The sequence below is a fragment of the Zea mays genome, chromosome 1 (assembly GCF_902167145.1).
Source record: "Zea mays cultivar B73 chromosome 1, Zm-B73-REFERENCE-NAM-5.0, whole genome shotgun sequence".
NCBI lineage: Eukaryota > Viridiplantae > Streptophyta > Magnoliopsida > Poales > Poaceae > Zea > Zea mays.
In genome coordinates this window covers 64122385-64140458 of record NC_050096.1, presented here as the reverse complement: position 1 = coordinate 64140458, position 18074 = coordinate 64122385, and the positions used below count along the sequence as shown (strand labels likewise).

The window sequence follows — 18074 nt, the reverse complement described above, 5'->3', positions numbered from 1 at the left end:
TGAGACTGAAAAAAACATGCTTTAGAGGCATTGGAGTAACAGGCTTACAGTGTTATGGTGAATCCCATTACTCACTCAAACTAATAAATACCTCGGATGCTCGACGGCAACTTTTTTTTTTGGAGGTTCGACAATTATAATGACAGTACAAATCAGTCATAAAACGATTAGGAATTACGATCACAATCCATTAAGATGATGAATGAACAATAAAGACAACAAGTAGGGACACGAACAGCTGAACAGGTGGCTGGCCTTCAGAACTATACTTGCATACCAGCACAGAAGCAATATCCTAATTACAGGAATGGTTCTTTTGAATAAATTACGGCAAGGGTTCCTCCGAATCTCCCAGCCGTGAAAGGTGGAGGTAAGCATCAGTTCCTACATTAAAAGAGAAAAAAAATATTGATCAACTAAACGACAAGAGTGTAGCTATGCTGTATTTCTGCAAGGAAACTGGTGCAGCAATATAGCAATTGGATCCTAATGCTAATGGAAATCTGAATTTCAGGCGTTATAAGTTCCCATAGCAAATTAGAAAAGCTAAAATAATGTGCAAGAATTGGCATTTATGCTTAACTTCCCAAGGTCTATGTGTAAATATTTTAACCTTCACTTGCACTTTACAAAACAGGAATAATCAGCGTTCAGAAAATTAACTTCATACTGATTTATGAAAATCAAAGAGAGATGAATACAGCCGCATTCTTCAGTGTGCTCAATATCTGAATATAATAAAGGTTAAGTATGTACATACCATATCCTTCCATAGAGATGATCTGCAAGTCCCCACCGAAATATCGAGCATAAAGGCGACTAATAGGGATCCCATAACCATATCCAGCCATAGTTACTCCTTCATTATGTCCGTCCAGATCAGGAGGGTTTTCTGCTGTACTATAGAGATACGTAAAAATTCTTGAGAGCCCACTCCTTGGTATTCCACCACCTTCATCACTAATCTGCAAAAATATGGTTTAGTCAAACAGTTCATAGCATAACAGATCATGAATAATTGAAACTATTGATTTTTGCTGATATAGGTGCAGCAGATACAAATTTGTCGTCCAACTATCACAACTAATGAGAAAATTCTAACAAAAGGCTTTGATCAATTAGTTGGATTGGCTATTTGTTAGCATCATAAAGGGCGCTTGATTTACGTCTCGGCTAGTTGTATTTGGCTACAATCAGAGAAAAAACGGAAGATCCTCAAGCCTAGTGGTTAAAGGTTTCCGAGTAGCACCTCCAAGACATGGGTTTGATTCCCCTCGGGGGCAAAAATTTTTTTTACTTGGTTAAAAAAATCCCCTCGCTATGTCTTATCCACTCTCGGGTTACGATGTCTTGTGTGCCACCCTCCGGTTGGACCAATGCAGAGTGGATGGTTGACGCCGGCCCGTTAGTGATGGCAAGGGTTCGGGGATTTTCTCGGCCGGAACCATTGTTTCGGTCTCTTCTTAATATAATATACTGGGAGGACCCCGGTTGAGTTTTTTTATAATCATAGAAAAAAACAGCTGGCATTGCTGGGGCCTAGATGACTATTAATATGGGTCTTGTATCCACAGGCCAACAAGAAATAAATGGAATCAATTTCCCTTGAATCTCTTTACTCCTTTGGCTACCAGTACCACCATGGAACCATGCCAAGAGAAGAAAAGTTCAGCATCAAGATCTAGGTCAGCTGCAAAAATGAAACTAATTCGCATGGCAACAATGTCTATTTATCTTCCAGGCACATATAAGACTCACAAAGGTCAACATCACTCAGATTTAAAGACAATTCACAACTTTCGTTCTCTACAGTTACCTTTGTTTTCTTTGCCTACCACAAGTACTATGAAGGATAAATTAACATATACATAAAAATTAATGGAAACTGCAAGCTTGTGATTTTTTAAAATAAACTTCAATACCATGTTTGAGAACAAACTTCTCAATAAGGAAAGATAATGGGGAATCTTAGGTAGAGTTACACCTTAATAGTTACATCCTCTGCTCCATCAGCAACTATGATTCGAACTGGAGGTGCAAGCTTATCAGAATCCATATACCGTTCCTGTACCGCGCGAAGGGAGTTCTTCACCAGCTCGAAAATCATGAGATGTAGATGTGGTGTAACATATCTGCGATCAAGAGATCAAGAATAGCTCAGATTATCATTCAGAGAGACACCATGGTTTACTTTCTGTTGGACAAAAGATCTTTTAGAGTTCCAGAGCCAACAAGACCCCTGTCCATCATGCATTGCAACCAGGACATGCGGGTGTTCAAAGTGGTTACAGGCTCTAAGTTATTACAGTTCAGCCAAAGGTTGTTCTACAGAGGGTAAAGTACAAGTAGAATGGTTAATATCACACAATAGTAAAACATGAAAATTTAAATGTCAGATACAAATAAGCCAAGCAGGCAAGCAATATGTTCACAAAAAAATATGGGGAAGAAGAAAAGTCAAATATGTCAATCCTGAGCTAAAGTATGATGGTATATAAGTAAGCAAATGCAGTGAACAAGCCTTCAGAATAGGGACTTACGGAAATGTAAAACCCGGATCACCATATATGTCGACATCAGGAGATGATCCATACTCCCGCATGCAAATAGCACGTGCATCTTCACTAGCAATTCGAGCAACTGTCATGGGTGACATTTTTGTGTTTATAAGCCCTATCACACCAGGCTCTGGATCAGGGTCATGCAAAGCGACGTGCTGCCCTGAATCGAGCACACCATAACATGGTTACTCCATATCAGGACAAAAGCAGAAGCACAAATGCTTCTTTTTTCCGTTTTCAAATTGATGTCATAAAAGTAACCATATGGCAACCGTTGTTGTTTAAAATAAATAAATCATATAATTCGTTATCCATTAACCACTAGATCTCAAGGAACATTACAACAGTTACTTCTGGTATCCAACCAAGAAATACAGCTTTTATTCCCTAACTATTATAACAACATAATTATGTCGAAATATGATGCCTGGTATCCAGCCAAGAAACACAGATTTTATTCCCTAACTATTATAACAATAGAATTATGCTGAAATATGGTGCCTGTATGTTTGCAACTGAACTGAAGTTTCCATATAAGGCTGGTGCCAATGCAGGCTATAGTGGGGGCGATAGCGCCCAGCAGGAGGCGAGAGTGGGGCTGGAGGCGGGCGAGAGCGACCCGGCGGGCGCTACTGCTACCGCCCGGCGATAGGCAGGCGAGAGCGGGGCGACGCGTTGGCGATGGCGTCTTCGCGGGCGAGAGCGAGGGGCGACAGTGAGTGGCGGTTTCTGATTGGTCCACGTGTGCTATAGCCTGAGGCTGTAGCCTGCTGCAGCCTGTGCACTGGAGCAGCAGGGGCGAGAGTGGAGGCGAGAGCTGACGTGGCAGGGGCGAGAGAGAGGCTGTGCACTGGACTCAGCCTAAACGAGGGCTGAAAAGTCATTTAAAAATCTATCAGGCACAATGACAGGCTCAGATGTTCTTCTTTGGGCAAGAAAGAAAGCAGTAGCAGCAAGACAAACTTTCATAGGTAACAGATAAGCTGAATTAGGGATGTAGACATATTGCTTTTTTATCAACAGTGTGTTAATACCAAAAGTGCTAATCTTACCAAGACTGACCAAACACCTTTCTAAGAACTGGACATGAGAGAGACGGGAATGCTAAGCTCACTAACCTATCAGCATCCGGATCCCAATCCTTGACATGTAGAAGCGGTCAAGAAACTGATGGATCTCATGGATTCCGGGGGGGAACGCCTTTGGACCGCCCAAGTCCTTCTTCAGCTGCTGCACACCCAATGCAATCGCAGGCACCACATTGGTGTGTCGTACCCTGATCATTTTGATCATCTGGGTGAAGGCGAGCTCATCTTTCTGGTTCCTCACCTCTGGAAAGGACCGGATTTCACGGAATGACTCCACATACCAATCTTTCACCTTTGCAGAGGCAAATAAAGCAAAAATTAGTATTGTAAATGGCTGCTTTCACATACTAGAATTTGCTAGTTTGTTGAAATCTGTTAATACCACGTTAAAAAACTTGCAACATGCGAATTTAGGCGCTTCTGATTCTCAAAGTGAAATGTTCGAGAAGCCAACAGGTTTAGACAAATATTCGACCAAATGAAACTACAAGAAAATTTTGGGAGGTAAGAACGTTCCCAAGTTCCTCATTATACTAGCATATAGCTATGGTGCAGCTACAAGAGCTAAACTGACAATTAGTATTCAAAAGAAGCTGGTTCAAATTGAAAAGAATGGTTTGATGGTGTATTTTAGTGAAACGGAGAGATAAAAAATGACATGACAACCACCATGTTAACAGCACTGATACAACATTTTATAGTTTACAAATATATCAGGCTCAAAATGTTGCAAAGGCAGGTACTTCAGGATAACCAATAGATTATTGGAACCATGTCCACAATAATAGCGGCCATCGTCCATGTTATTCACTTATTCTTCCCCAATAATGCAAGAACTGGCAACCGATATAAAATGGAGCAGCCACATTATTATAATATAAATATAAGTGCAGAGCACTGTATCATAGAATTATTATAATATTGTGAACATCCTAGGAGATAAACAGGTGGCGTATTGCTCGCGAAAGACGAGACAAAAAAAATAAGATGCGCAGATGAGAAATGACGCTAATTGAACCGAAGAACATCGCCGAAGTCCGAACCCCCAAATTTTTCAATCAAGCGGAAGACACGGGCAAGGAAACCGCCCCCCGCAACGAATTGAGAGCGAACATATAATAAAATTGACCGGCCGCCCAAGCACCGAATTCACATGGAGATATGACGACTGGCGAGGAAGAAGAAGACAAGAAACGAAAACAACCTTGAGGATGGCGGGCTTGGTGGAGAGGCCGAAGGGGAGCGAGTCGAGGTCGAGCGCCCGTCGCGCGATGCGGATGGGGAGCTCCTTGTGCAGGAACTGCGCGGCGAGAAGGAGGGTCCGCTCCGTGGGGCGCGCCCCGAACTCCATCATGTAGCGCAGGCTGACCCCGGTCTGGCGCATCGCGCCCCAGCGCGCCACCTCCTCCGCCACCGCCCGCGCCACCGGCTCCGACGCCATCCTTCCTTCTCCCTCCGCCGCGCGCGAGGTTTGTGGAAATTGGGATGATGAAGGGATGAATAGGGCGGGGGCGGGAGCGGGGGGGTGTCAGGCCGTCTATGGCGGCACGCCGTCGATGGCGATGCCAGCTGAGTGGCGCATCGACGTGGTGGTATATATATAAGTGCGCCGCAGGAGGGGGGGACGAGGAGGAGGGAGGTGTGACGGAAGAGGAGAGCGAAAATGGAATGGGTGGATGGATGGATGCCTCGACGGATGGATGGGGACTGCGGCGACGGCAACGACGAAGAGGGGGAGAGCGCGGTAGTGAAGCGGCGACGAGTGTAGGCCACCGCGATGTGGACCACGCATGTCAGGGTCGCCTTCAGCGTGGCGTGGCGAGGAGAAATTTGCAATTTTGCAATTCTGAGAATCAGTTTTCGCTACTTTACCATCGATCGAGTGGATTTCGTGTAAATGCCATTACCAAATGTGACACATACGATACAATGCTATTTCTTTGTTTATCAAAACGAAAAAGGGAATCAATTTATTTATCGGACAATTTTACACATGCCTTTCTCCCTCACGAGTTTTTTTGAACCGTGCTATCCCTATGTCTGGACTTCTTAAAAATAGTATCTGGAAGCTTACAATTGAAATAGTAGTAGTATTATAACAGTCGTCTCTTTGTTCTTTTGCTATTCTCGCAATTTTTAACTGCTCTAAACAGCCATCAACCGTATTATTTGCTCGTTGACATACCCACAGAGGACGAAGGTACCCCTAAGCTGTCGTTGAATAAGGCTGTCTGCAGCGGACAGCGCTGAGCAGCCCCCTCCCCTTCGTAGAGGCTGCAGCACTCTCCCTTGATCGCGCAACGCTGCCCCCTATAAGCCACTCTTTGAAGCGGCCCTCTTCTCTCTCTCCCTCAATCTAGCGTTTCACTGTTCACCCCCTACGACACTGTGTTGTGGGTCCACGAGTAATTGTTAGTAGATAAAAAATTGATAGTTGGTATAAAAAAATGATATTTTATAGTGGTAGTGGGATATAGAGGGAGTATTTAGGGGGAACCGTTGCGGGAGATGAAAGAATAGAGGGAAAAATAGGGGGGAAAGTGATATAGGGGGGAAAATTTAGGAGTAACGGTTGCGGATAGCCTAACATCCCGTTACTCTACGCCTCCACGTCGGACTTGCCGTGCGCCACACGCAAGGTGCTCGACGGTTTGCCACTGCACTAGGCATGCATGGCAGCGGGCCAGAGGCCCGGAGCTACTGGGAGGACTGGTGCGCCGGATGTTCTCGCCAGAGACCACCGTCCCGAAGCCACTGCCCGACCTGGACTACTCCTTCACGTTGAAGTACAACGTCGGTGTCCTCCGACCTGGCAGCGTCTCGGGCTGCTGCTGCTGATCGCCGTGCCGCCAGGATGACGTCGTCGGTGTCCTCCGATGACGAGGAGGAGGACGTCGACGGCTCCGGCTCCCGCTCCACGAAGGCCTGCAGCAGACTTCCGCCTCTCGTCCGTGGCAGCCTCTACGGCCTGCATCGAGAGCTTCACGAACCTCATCTCCACCACGCCGGTGAGCCTCTCAGGTTCCTCCTTGGTGGCGGAATGCTTCCCGCCCGGACCTCAGCCAGTTCGCCATCACCTCGTCCTACTGCGCAGGCGTCTCCACCGCTACTATAGATGGCCAATAAGCACGAGACCCGTGAGCCCGGCATGAAGCCCGCTTTTTGGGCCCGGTCCGAGCCCGGCACGGTATGAATAAGCGGGCGGGCTTGGACAGGAAACTAGGCACGGCGGGCTAGTCCGGCACGGCCCGTTTACCTCTAAGCCTGTTAAGCCCGTTTTTTACACTAAAACGTGCTTACCGGCCCGTTTAGCCCTCTTTTCGGCCCGTTTTTTCGTGCTAAACGGGCCGGCCCGGTCCGTTTAGGCCCGCTGCGGGCCGGGCTTGGACAGAAAATTGAGCCTATGGGCTCAGCAGGCCCGGCCCAATTTTTAGCCGGGCTTTACCGGACCCGGGCCGGGCCGGGCGGCCCGTTTGGCCATCTCTAACCGCTACGGAGTTCGTGGCAGTCGTCAGGAACGACTCCGCCGGTCCGCCCAGGCCCTCAACTCTTCTTGCGGCCCCGACCTCGCCTCACAGGCAACCTGCACGCTCTGTTACAGCGCCGGCATCGCTACCACCGTGCATCTCACCAAGTCACCAGCGTTGTGCCCAACGATAACAAGTGTGCTGATGGGGCACAATGGTAACTCATGCTTAGATATTAACATGTTTGGCTTCCGAACAAATTTTCTTTAGACCTCCAAAAAAATATAAGATCTGATCAGATATGTGTCGATGCTCATTTTAACGTACTCTCGTTACAACGCACGGGTACACACCTAGTATTACTATTATAATTGCAAGCTTCGGAATACTATTTTTAAGAAATCCATCTCAGATAGGGACACCACGGTTCCAAGAAAAAAAGCTCCTCCCTCACGGCCGCCACTCCACTCCACTCTCTCCACTACGCAACCGTAGTTCCATGAGGCGGCCCCGGTGACCAGTAAGGTGCCTCTCATGGCCGCCCTTCCACGCCTAGCCTCGATCACCTGCTACAGTCGCTTGAGCTGCCGGTTACCACAGCAGCACAGGAGAATGCCGCCCGAGCCGCCAGCGCCCGCGGCGGCGCATGAGGTCGCCGAACGCCAGGAAGACAGAGCTGTCGGTGGCGCCAGCCGAGAAGCCGGTCCGATGGGAGAGGCGCTCCCGCTCGTCGCTTGACGACCGCGGCCCAGCTTCGCTAACAGGGCGTGCGGGGAGCAGGTCGCCGGTGGCTGGCCTGCCTGGCTCTTCGTCGTCGCCGATGAAGGGACTGAGATCGAGCGGCGATGTCGGGATGCGTGCCACCGTCGGCGAGCCGTAGTCTAGTGCGCTACACCTGGGGTAGTCATGTCCACCACAAAATTGCATTAAGTGGGTGTTTAAATGTAACTAGAATTGAACAGCGCCCCATCGGACGCTATAAATTTTTTGTGATGCAGTTTCAATGTCACATCAACGAAGATATCATGTGTTGGCAAATGCTTAGGGGTTGTGCTCAAATGGAGTCTCCCAATTTTCATACATGCCTTTCTCAAATATAGATTAACAACAGTATCAAATATTTGTTCAGATAACTTTGAGCAGGTGAATGAGGGAAGATAAAAATAAATTACATGCAAGATTTCAGATCAGGCTAAGCTTTTCACATGTTTAAAATAGTGTTCATGTTTAAAATAGTGTTCTAGAAGAGCATGTTGGCGACAACTAACACACCTGGTAAATAAATGCGGAAGGTCTAGTTAGACCCAATTAGTCTCTGAAGACTAACTTTTATCACAAAAAATCCTGAAAGTCGCCTAGAGGGGTGGATAGACGAAACCTGAAAATTATAACTTTACACCCCAGCTAGACCCCTTGATTAGTGGTTAGAACAAGATACACAATTATCGGAGTATAAAATTAAGTCCTTTGCTTGTAGAGAGTATTGCTAAATAATGCGGAATTGATAAATCAATACTTCTAATAAGTCTATGAAAATAAAGCAAGAGGGCTTAGATAAGAAGAGCAATAACACAAGTTCTTTCTTGCAAGGTGTTGCTTCACTAAATGAGAATTTAACATAAAGCAACATCAAATGGTATCAGCAAAGAATAGTGCAAGAAAACTTTAAAAGGGAAAGAACAAACAAATCACAAGTAATAAGCACACAAAACACGGGTGAATTGTTTTACCGAGGTTCGGCCCTCGAAGGCCTAGTCCCCGTTGAGGAGTCCACTAAGGACGGGTCTCTTTCAACCCTTTCCCTCTCTCCACCGATCACACAAGACCGGCGAGCTCTTCTTCTTCTCAAGGATCACTTAAGACCCCGCAAGGACCACCACACTCTTTGGTGTCTCTTGCTAGCTTTACAAGCCTCCAAAACTTTGGAGGAAGTTCAATGGGAGTCAAAACTCCACGCACAAATGAACGCAAGATGTAGCACACACTTTCTCTCAATGAATCTCACAAGGCACTGGAGTTAAATCACACGAGAGGCTTTCTTTTGCTTGCTCTCGCTTTTGTGGCACTTGTGTGGGTTGTAGTGGTCTAAATCTTGTGTATAGGATGGATCAATGAATAGAGGTGGTTGGGAGGGCTTGAGTATGTCACCTATATTACTTGGAATGTTGCTTGGGCTCCCACACATTAAAGTGGTCGGTTCGGGTGGTATTTTATAGCCACCAACCAAATTATAGCCGTTGGAGAAGGCTGCTGGCGATGGGCGCACCGGACAGTCCGGTGCGACGCCACGTCATCCTCCCATTAGGGCTTGGAGCTGGTCGACCGTTGGAGGCTTTGTTCTCATGCGGCACCGGACAGTCCGGTGCCCCCTCTGACCAACTGCTCTGACTTCTGCCGCGTTCACTGTACTGAACTGTTCACTGTCAGAGTCGACCGTTGCGCGCAGGTGACCGTTGCTCCGCTGGCTCACCGGATAGTCCGGTGGCACACCGAACGGTCCGATGAATTATAGCGGAGGTGCGCCTGGGAAACCCGAAGGTGAAGAGTTTCAAGTCGATCCTCCCTGGTGCACCGGACATTGTCCGGTGGCACACCGGACAGTCCGGTGCGCCAGACCAGGGAGCACTTCGGTTTCCTTTGCTCCTTTCTTCTTGGACCCTTTTTAATCTTTGTATTGGTTTTGAGTTGAACCTTTGGCACCTGAAGAACATATACTCTAGAGCAAACTAGTTAGTCCAATTGTTTGTGTTGGGCAATTCAACCACCAAAATCATTTGGAAAAGGTTTGACCATATTTTCCTTTCAAATCCGTCAAGAGATCTAGGGCTCTGTTGATGGAGGAAAATATTAAAAATATACGTACGGTACTAATATTAGTGTCTTTGGCTGTTTGCGGCTTTCTAAATTCATTCATGATGATAATTGTTTACTTCTTTGTGCGAAGGAGTGGGATACTGGCCGCCAGCTCCTAGTTTTCCAAACATGACTCGAAAGGTTTTTTGCTGTGAAACAGAGCTGAGCCTAAAAAGGCAACCACATTTTTTGGGGGACACCGACGTTAAAAGAAGTGGTAAGAACACTCATCCAAGGCTAATATTTACTTATATATTTATCGCACATGATTCTTCAAACCTATTTTCCTTTGTGAGATTTAGGTAATGGACATACCGATTCTAGACCACAACTTTCCAATTTGAAACACCAAAATCTATTTTGTTGAGTACCAATTTGATTAGGAATGACATGACAGTTACACCAAATATTTATTTGCTTAAGGGCATTTGATGTTGGATTTAGTCGAAGCTTTACACTTCCATGGGAGTCCAGACATTCTAGTACTTTTTGGGTGACTGGTTATTGGAACCATCTTGCTGGCAGTTAACCTGTATCCCCAGAAATGATTTCTGAGGGTTTGTTGACATAGTATTTAAGTTCTTGTAACTTCAGTATAAATAGCACATGGCGCCTTTGAAGTGATATTAACTGTACCATAGAATAGATCACATACCACTGTCAACAAAAAAGGATTGAATCTAGTTTTTTTTGTTTTTCTGGTTGTTACTTCACCTTGTTGTCTAGCTGCTCCTTTTTACATATCCTTAAACATTATGTTGTCTGTCGTGGACACTACATTTTAGGCTACAAGACCCAGTCATTTGTCGCGTGTGCATTCTTAGGCAAGTGTGCGCCAGGGTTGTGCGTTGATTTTCGCAATAGTGTGAAGAAAGTGGTCAAGTGTTGATTTGTATACCGAAGTGATCTAGTGAGTTATTCTAGAAGTGCAAATTGTTTTGATCCTGGAGACCAATTTAGCATTACACTAGTTCCATTTGTTTGCGCTTTGAAGGCAATCGGTTCTGGTACTATTTTTTTGGATAAAATGCAGTCAGATAAGGTGGTAAGACAGAAGGGGTGAAGGAAACAGTTCTCACAGCTAGGTAGGATATTTGGTCAGAGCTTGTTTGCAACCAGATGCAACCTGTGGTGTGGGATATAAGAACATGTGTGGTGCCTCTCGGCAAAAGTCAGAACATGTGCGATGAACAGGTGTGACATTTGCTAGCATAACCAGACCATGTTTTCATTTATAGAATGATGAACATGTGCGATGAACAGGTGTGACGTTGCTACCCTATCCAGCACCTCTGGACAGCACAAGGCAAAAATAGTAGTGTAAATGATTTGGAAAATTATAGTTTATATTAGTCTAAAAGAATACCTCAATGTTGCTACATGGTGGCAGTCAGAACACAAGTAATCTTGTAGTATGCATAACCTGCAACAAATAATTAATTCAACAGTCATCAATCATCAATCATTCATATTCCACTGCCCAACTGTAGGCAAGCAGTCGTTGTCTCTACCAGTTCTATTATACTTGAGCTGCATCATAAGAAATATAAAAGGCTGAATATGTTGCAGCATAGAGGTAAAGTATAGAGAAAAAGGAGAAGAAGAGAGAAAAAAGAGCCCCCACTTTATTAGAGAAAGAAGTGGAGGGTAAAGAAGGAAGAGGAGTAAGAAGGGGACAAGAGAAAAATGAGGGACAACAGATTCGAAGTGTTTGGGCTAATGCCATTAAACTCACAATTATTATGGTTAGTCATAACCTACAAAATAAATGCATCATTACAATATGCTAAAAATCAAAGGAGCCAACAAATAATTGCAGGTTGACAAATAGCTTGTAATTGTAAGTTGATGCAGAAATGAGCTCATTTACAAATACCAAACAACACAAAGAACGTTACAATAATGGTTGTACCAACAAGCAGCTAACCAAACATTACCTCAACATTTTTGTCCGTCTCCTCAACAACTGTGGTCCAGGCATCGAAATCTAAGCAATTCATAGTAGCAACACTCCATAATCTAGCCTCTTCTGCTGAAAGAACAGCTGCATAACGAAAGCAGCATGTTAAGAGCAAACAGAAGGTAGTATACTAAATTAGGCAAGCCTGAAGCCCAAATTTACATTCCTCGTAGGATGGCTCAGGAACCGGGTTACCCATCTCGGTGATGGTTGCGCCATTCCCTGCATCCCCTGTAGATTGAAAATCAACCATATCGCCAGTTGTCCCATTCAAGTCTGCACTAAAATTCGGAAACATCATGGTGAGGCTCAGGAAATCAGAAACGACCCCATCTTTAGCATCTGAATCAAGACGACAACAGGCTCAGTCGTTGAGCAAAACGAATCTACCAAACAAAGAGGAGGTGCATCACTGGTATTGTGACCACAGGTGTCTAAAGGGCGAGACCCTCACCTAGGATTGTGAAAGGGGCCATTGTTGCCATTTAGCAGGACAAGCTTGTACATCTTGTATCGGTGGTCCGAGTCGTCGGCCGCCACTCCACTGGCCACCGCAAGGGTGAGGGGGACGAGGAGTGCTATCGAGGTATTGACGAGAGAAGCGGTCTGAGGGTTTGTGGTGTGAGAAGGGACGCGATCGGAGAGATCCGAGCGAGGCATGAGGGTGGCATTGTCGGAGCAGACGTCGTCGATGAAGGGCCGCTCGTGGCGGCTGCTGAGGGAGAGGGGGAGAAGGTGAGGCGGCGGAGCGCGCGGAGGGAGGTGGATGGGAGAGCCAGGTGTGAGGTGAGCCGACGAGAGAAACGGCGTGCAGGATGTCAGGACCGCTCAGAGCCCAAATGAAACGAGTTTTTGGGTCCGATCGATCAGGCGTGGGAGGAGCAGTGGGCATGGGACCGTTCAGAGGCGAAATGGAGTAAATTTTCGTGGATCAATGCACACGTGTCGCGCCGAGGGGGCGTGCCGCCACGCGCCAACACGGGTGGGGTCGAGTGCCCGCCAAGTGCGGGGAGGCTCCCAAACGGGGTCAGATTTTAAGACTTTAGATATAGATAATAGGTATCAACTAAAATTAGTTGAGATATCCAAACACCCTAGCTAATGGTTCAGCTATTAGCTATTTTGGGTAAATTAGTTAATAGTTAGGTAACTATTTATTAGCTAGCTAATTTTACTGACTAATTTTAGCTAACTAATTATTAGTTATAGTGAATTTAAATATATCTAATATTTTTTATGTTGTTAAAAGAATAATGGCAATGCAGCGTCTGGGTCACGTTGGATAATGTCATTTACACGAAACCAGTCTATCGATGCCAAAGCGGCGGAACCGGTTCTTATAATAGCAAAATTCTCCATGGCGAGAGATATTTGTCGGACGGTGCAGAGGACACCGAGGAACAGGAGACATAGCCCATAAAAGACCACGTAGGATGACAAGACATTTTTGGAGACACTAGATGCCTCCTCTCCATCTCCATCGCCGGGAGGAAAAAAATTTAGGGCAATTGAGCACTTTTCGTGGGCGCATAGATAATTGTGTTTTTCTCCCAGAAAAATTATGGCACGTTTGGTTTCCAATCATACTCGTCTAACTTTTTTAAGGTTAGTCTTTTAATTCAAACGATTAACCTTAAATAGGTTACAATGTCTTAGATAGGAAATTAAACAGATCGTTAACTTTATCTTCTCTACTCTACTCATTTGTTCCCAAGTTAAACTTTACTCACTATCACATTGGATGTTTAGATACTAAATAAAAAATATTAAATATAATCTAACTACACAAAAAGTATGGCACGTTTGGTTTCCAACCATAACTCGTCTAACTTTTTTTATATAAGGTTAATCTTTCAATTCGGACGACTAACCTTAGGTAGGTTATAGTGTCTTAGATAGGAAACCAAACAGATCGTTAACTTTATCTTCTCTACTCTACTTATTTGTTCCCCGGGTTAAACTTTACTCACTATCACATTGATGTTTAGATACTAATTAGAAAATATTAAATATAGTCTAACTACACAAATGAGGACGAAATAACAAGGCGAACTTATTAAGTTTGAGTAGTTCATGTTTCACATATATGATGCTATAGTAAACATTTGATAATCATGAATAATTAGGGTTAAAAATTGTCTCGTTGTTTGTTCCTTGGCTATGTAATTAATTTTATAATTAGACTATATTTAATACTCGTAATAGAACATATGATATGACACGGGTTAAATTTTAGTCCCTACAACCAAACACCCCTTAAAGCATCATTTTTCACGGTCCATCTTCGTCGTGTGTCATCCGTTAACATCTTTTCCCATGAGCCATGAGAAAACATCTAAGCTCAACACGACACGAATCCACATATAGCATTAAGCTCTCGAATAGTGCCACCTCAGCAGATGAAAAGAGGATGATCAATCGGGCAAACTATAAAAAGGAACGAGAGTCATTTTCAACTCATATTTTTCTCGCCTTTTGGCTAAGACAAAATGTTGTATTTGGTCTTATCTAATTAATATTTGGTATGTGGGTCATATATTTACTTTAATATTAAATTTATTTTTACGGTACTCTGCTAGTATCGTCTGATCCATCCCAACTAATATCATCAAATATAACTAGGTCGTCTTTTTTGCTTTTGACCCTTTTTTGAAAGATTTTCACAAGTACGCCTTTCTGATTTAAATTCAGGAAATCGATCCTTATCTCGACGCCATTATTATTAGTGCTGAGATTACATGTCTCGACACCAATATAAATGACACCGAAATCTTCCTCTCATATATCGAGCTGGCACCTATGTGGTAAGAGGTCGGGCGTCGTAGTCGTTGGTGCCGACGACCTCCCAAAAAATGGCCGCTCGGCCAGTGTGTGTGTGTATATATATATATATATATATATATATATATATATATAAATATGGCGGGTATAACGGTAGTTCTGGGCTTTCAATAGTTAAAGGAAGCCCAGGTCGACCAACCCTGCAACGTGGTTCAACCCAGCGCGCCCACTCAATCAGGTTGTCGGGTGCGCCACCCGCCCCACGTCTGTGCGCGCAAAAAAGGAATACATGCATGAGTCAAACATGTTTGCTTGCATGCGCGTAAATTTAGGATCAATGCAACAACCATGCAGCTTGACTTGTAAGGATCATTTTATGATATATACTGATACTAAATATGCTACACTGTATAGATAATTATGCAATTCGGTATACTGCATAAAAATCTGTTACCAGCTGCGTGCGCACGAATTTATGATGGAAAGAATGTGCAATGAAAGGAAATGAATTGCACGCATATAAACAAAAAATCGTATTTAATGTTTTATTTTCTTCATAAATATAGGATCCCTCCAACAGCCATGCAGTTAAACACATTAGAACTAGTTTATGATATATACTGATACAAATTATACTACACGGTGTAGGTGAAAGTCGCCTAGAGGGGGGTGAATAGGGCGAAACTGAAATTTACAAAATTAATCACAACTACAAGTCGGGTTAGCGTTAGAAATGATAATGAGTCCGAGAGAGAGGGCGCAAAACAAATCGCAAGCAAATGAAGAGTGTGACACGCGAATTTGTTTTACCGAGGTTCGGTTCTTGCAAACCTACTCCCCGTTGAGGAGGCCACAAAGGCCGGGTCTCTTTCAACCCTTACCCTCTCTCAAACGGTCCCTCGGACCGAGTGAGCTTTTCTTCTCAATCACTTGGAACACAAAGTTCCCACAAGGACCACCACAAGATTGGTGTCTCTTGCCTCAATTACAAGTGAGTTTGATCGCAATGAAGAATCAAAGAAAGAAGAAAGCAATCCAAGCGCAAGAGCTCGAAAGAACACAAGCAAATCTCTCTCACTAATCACTAAGGCGTTGTGTGGACTTTGGAGAGGATTTGATCACTTGGGTGTGTCTAGAATTGAATGCTAGAGCTCTTGTAAGTGGTTGAAGTAGGAAAACTTGGATGACTTGAATGTGGGGTGGTTGGGGGGATTTATAGCCCCAACCACCAAACTAGCCGTTTGGGTGGAGGCTGTCTGTCGTATGGTGCACCGGACAGTCCGGTGCACACCAGACTGTCCGGTGCCCCAGCCACGTCACCCGAACGTTGGGGTTCCGACCGTTGGAGCTCTGTCTGTTGGGCCCGCCTGGAGTCTGGTGGCGCACAGGACATCCATTGTTCAGTGTCCGGTGCGTCATGACGCGCGTGCCTGACTTCTGCGCGCCAGACTGCGCGCTCTGGCGCGCATTTAATGCGCCTGCAGGTGACCGTTGGCGCCGAAGTAGTCGTTGCTCCGTAGTTACACCGGACAGTCCGGTGAATTATAGTGGAGCAGCCGACGCGAATTCCCGAGGCTGGCGAGTTTGGAGCCGCGTCCTCTTGGAGCACCGGACACTGTCCGGTGTACACCGGACAGTCCGGTGAATTATAGCGCGCTGGCTCCGAGAATTCCCGAAGGTGAAGAGTTTGAAGTCGATTCACCCTGGTGCACCGGACACTGTCCGGTGGTGCACCGGACAGTCCGGTGCGCCAGACCAGGGTGCCTTCGGTTGTCCCTTTGCTCCTTTGTTTGAACCCTTTTTCTTGGTCTTTTTATTGGCTTATGGTGAACCTTTGGTACCTGTAGAACTTATAAGCTTGGGCAAACTAGTTAGTTCAATTATTTGTGTTGGGCAATTCAACCACCAAAATTAGTTTAGGAAATAGGTGTAAGCCTAATTCCCTTTTAATCTCCCCCTTTTTGGTGATTGATGCCAACACAAACCAAAGCAAGTATAGAAGTGCATAATTGAACTAGTTTGCAAAGAGTAAGTGCACAGGTTACTTAGAATTTGAGCCAATAAATATCACTTACTAGATATGCATGGATTGTTTCTTTATTTTTAACATTTTGGACCACGCTTGCACCACATGTTTTGTTTTTGCAAATTCTTTTTGTAAATCCTTTTCAAAGTCCTTTTGCAAAGTAGTTAAAGGTAAATGAATAAGATTTTGAGAAGCATTTATAAGATTTGAAAATTTCTCCACTAGTTTCAAATGTCTTTCCTTTGACTAAAATAAAACTCCCCTCAAATAAATTCTCCTCTTAGTGTTCAAGAGGGTTTTAAGATATCAATTTTGAAAGTACTACTTTCTCCCCTTTTAGAACACAAAGAGATACTAATTTAAAATTTATCAATTGAAAATCATTTTAAAATTCGGGTGGTGGTGCGGTCCTTTTGCACGGGTGGTGGTGCGGTCCTTTTGCTTTGGGCTCATACTTTCTCCCCCTTTGGCATGAATCGCCAAAAACGGATACTTTGAGTGAGATATAAGCCCTTTTCTAACTACTATCTCCCCTTTGGCAAATAAAACATACGAGTGAAGATTATACCAAAGACGGAGAGTGAAGCGGAGCGACGGCGAAGGATGAGTAGTAGAGTGGAGTGGAAGCCTTTGTCTTTGCCGAAGACTCCAATTCCCTTTCAATATACCTATGACTTGGTTTGAAATACACTTGAAAACACATTAGTCATAGCATATATAAAGGAGGCATGATCAAAGATATACTTAAGAGTTATGTGTGCAAATTTAACAAAAGAAATTCCTAGAATCAAGAATATTGAGCTCATGCCTAAGTTTGGTAAAAGTTTGTTCATCTAGTGGCTTGGTAAAGATATCAGCTAATTGATCTTTAGTGTTAATGTATGCAATCTCGATATCCCCCTTTTGTTGGTGATCCCTAAGAAAATGATACCGAATGGCTATGTGCTTAGTGCAGCTATGCTCAACGGGATTATCCGTCATGCGGATTGCACTCTCATTATCACATAGAAGAGGAACTTTGGTTAATTTGTAACCATAGTCCCGCAGGGTTTGCCTCATCCAAAGCAATTGCGCGCAACAATGACCTGCGGCAATATACTCGGCTTCGGCAGTAGAAAGAGCGACCGAATTTTGCTTCTTTGAAGCCCAAGACACCAAGGATCTTCCTAAGAACTGGCAAGTCCCTGATGTGCTCTTTCTATTAATCTTACACCCTGCCCAATCGGCATCCGAATAACCAATCAAATCAAATGTGGATCCCCGAGGGTACCAAAGCCCAAACTTAGGAGTATAAGCCAAATATCTCAAGATTCGTTTTACGGCCGTAAGGTGTGATTC

The 18074-nt window shown here is 44.6% G+C and overlaps 1 protein-coding gene and 1 pseudogene across 3 annotated transcripts; one reads left to right on the top strand and one right to left on the bottom strand.

The window, feature by feature from the left end:
* Positions 1–5442, bottom strand: LOC541677 (pyruvate dehydrogenase (lipoamide) kinase 1). 3 transcript variants are annotated; one of them, XM_020540245.3, is made up of 6 exons: positions 4854–5442; positions 3680–3941; positions 2541–2640; positions 1985–2132; positions 761–965; positions 1–384 (listed from the first exon to the last, which is right to left on the bottom strand). In XM_020540245.3, exons 1-6 carry the CDS (start codon positions 5088–5090, stop codon positions 326–328), a joined length of 1011 nt encoding a protein of 336 aa, XP_020395834.1. In that variant the 5' UTR covers positions 5091–5442; the 3' UTR covers positions 1–325. The 3 variants fall into 3 exon arrangements, with proteins under 3 accessions (XP_020395834.1, XP_020395830.1, NP_001104897.1); XM_020540241.2 differs by having other exon boundaries at positions 2541–2673; positions 4854–5428; NM_001111427.2 differs by having other exon boundaries at positions 11–384; positions 2541–2721; positions 4854–5428.
* Positions 5443–14388: 8946 nt separating this feature from the next.
* LOC111590656 (uncharacterized) lies at positions 14389–14528 on the top strand (annotated as a pseudogene).
* The last annotated feature ends 3546 nt before the right edge of the window (positions 14529–18074 follow it).

What these genes read in the sequence shown, in the direction of transcription:
- LOC541677 (NM_001111427.2), bottom strand. Translation starts at nt 5,090, where the DNA reads ATGGCGTCGGAGCCGGTGGCGCGGGCGGTGGCGGAGGAGGTGGCGCGC. An exon ending in GATCCGGGTTTTACATTTCC is followed by an intron (nt 2,133 to 2,540) that starts GTAAGTCCCTAT and finishes TCTTGATCGCAG; the next exon opens with ATATGTTACACCACATCTAC. An exon ending in CATCTCTATGGAAGGATATG is followed by an intron (nt 385 to 760) that starts GTATGTACATAC and finishes CTTTTAATGTAG; the next exon opens with GAACTGATGCTTACCTCCAC.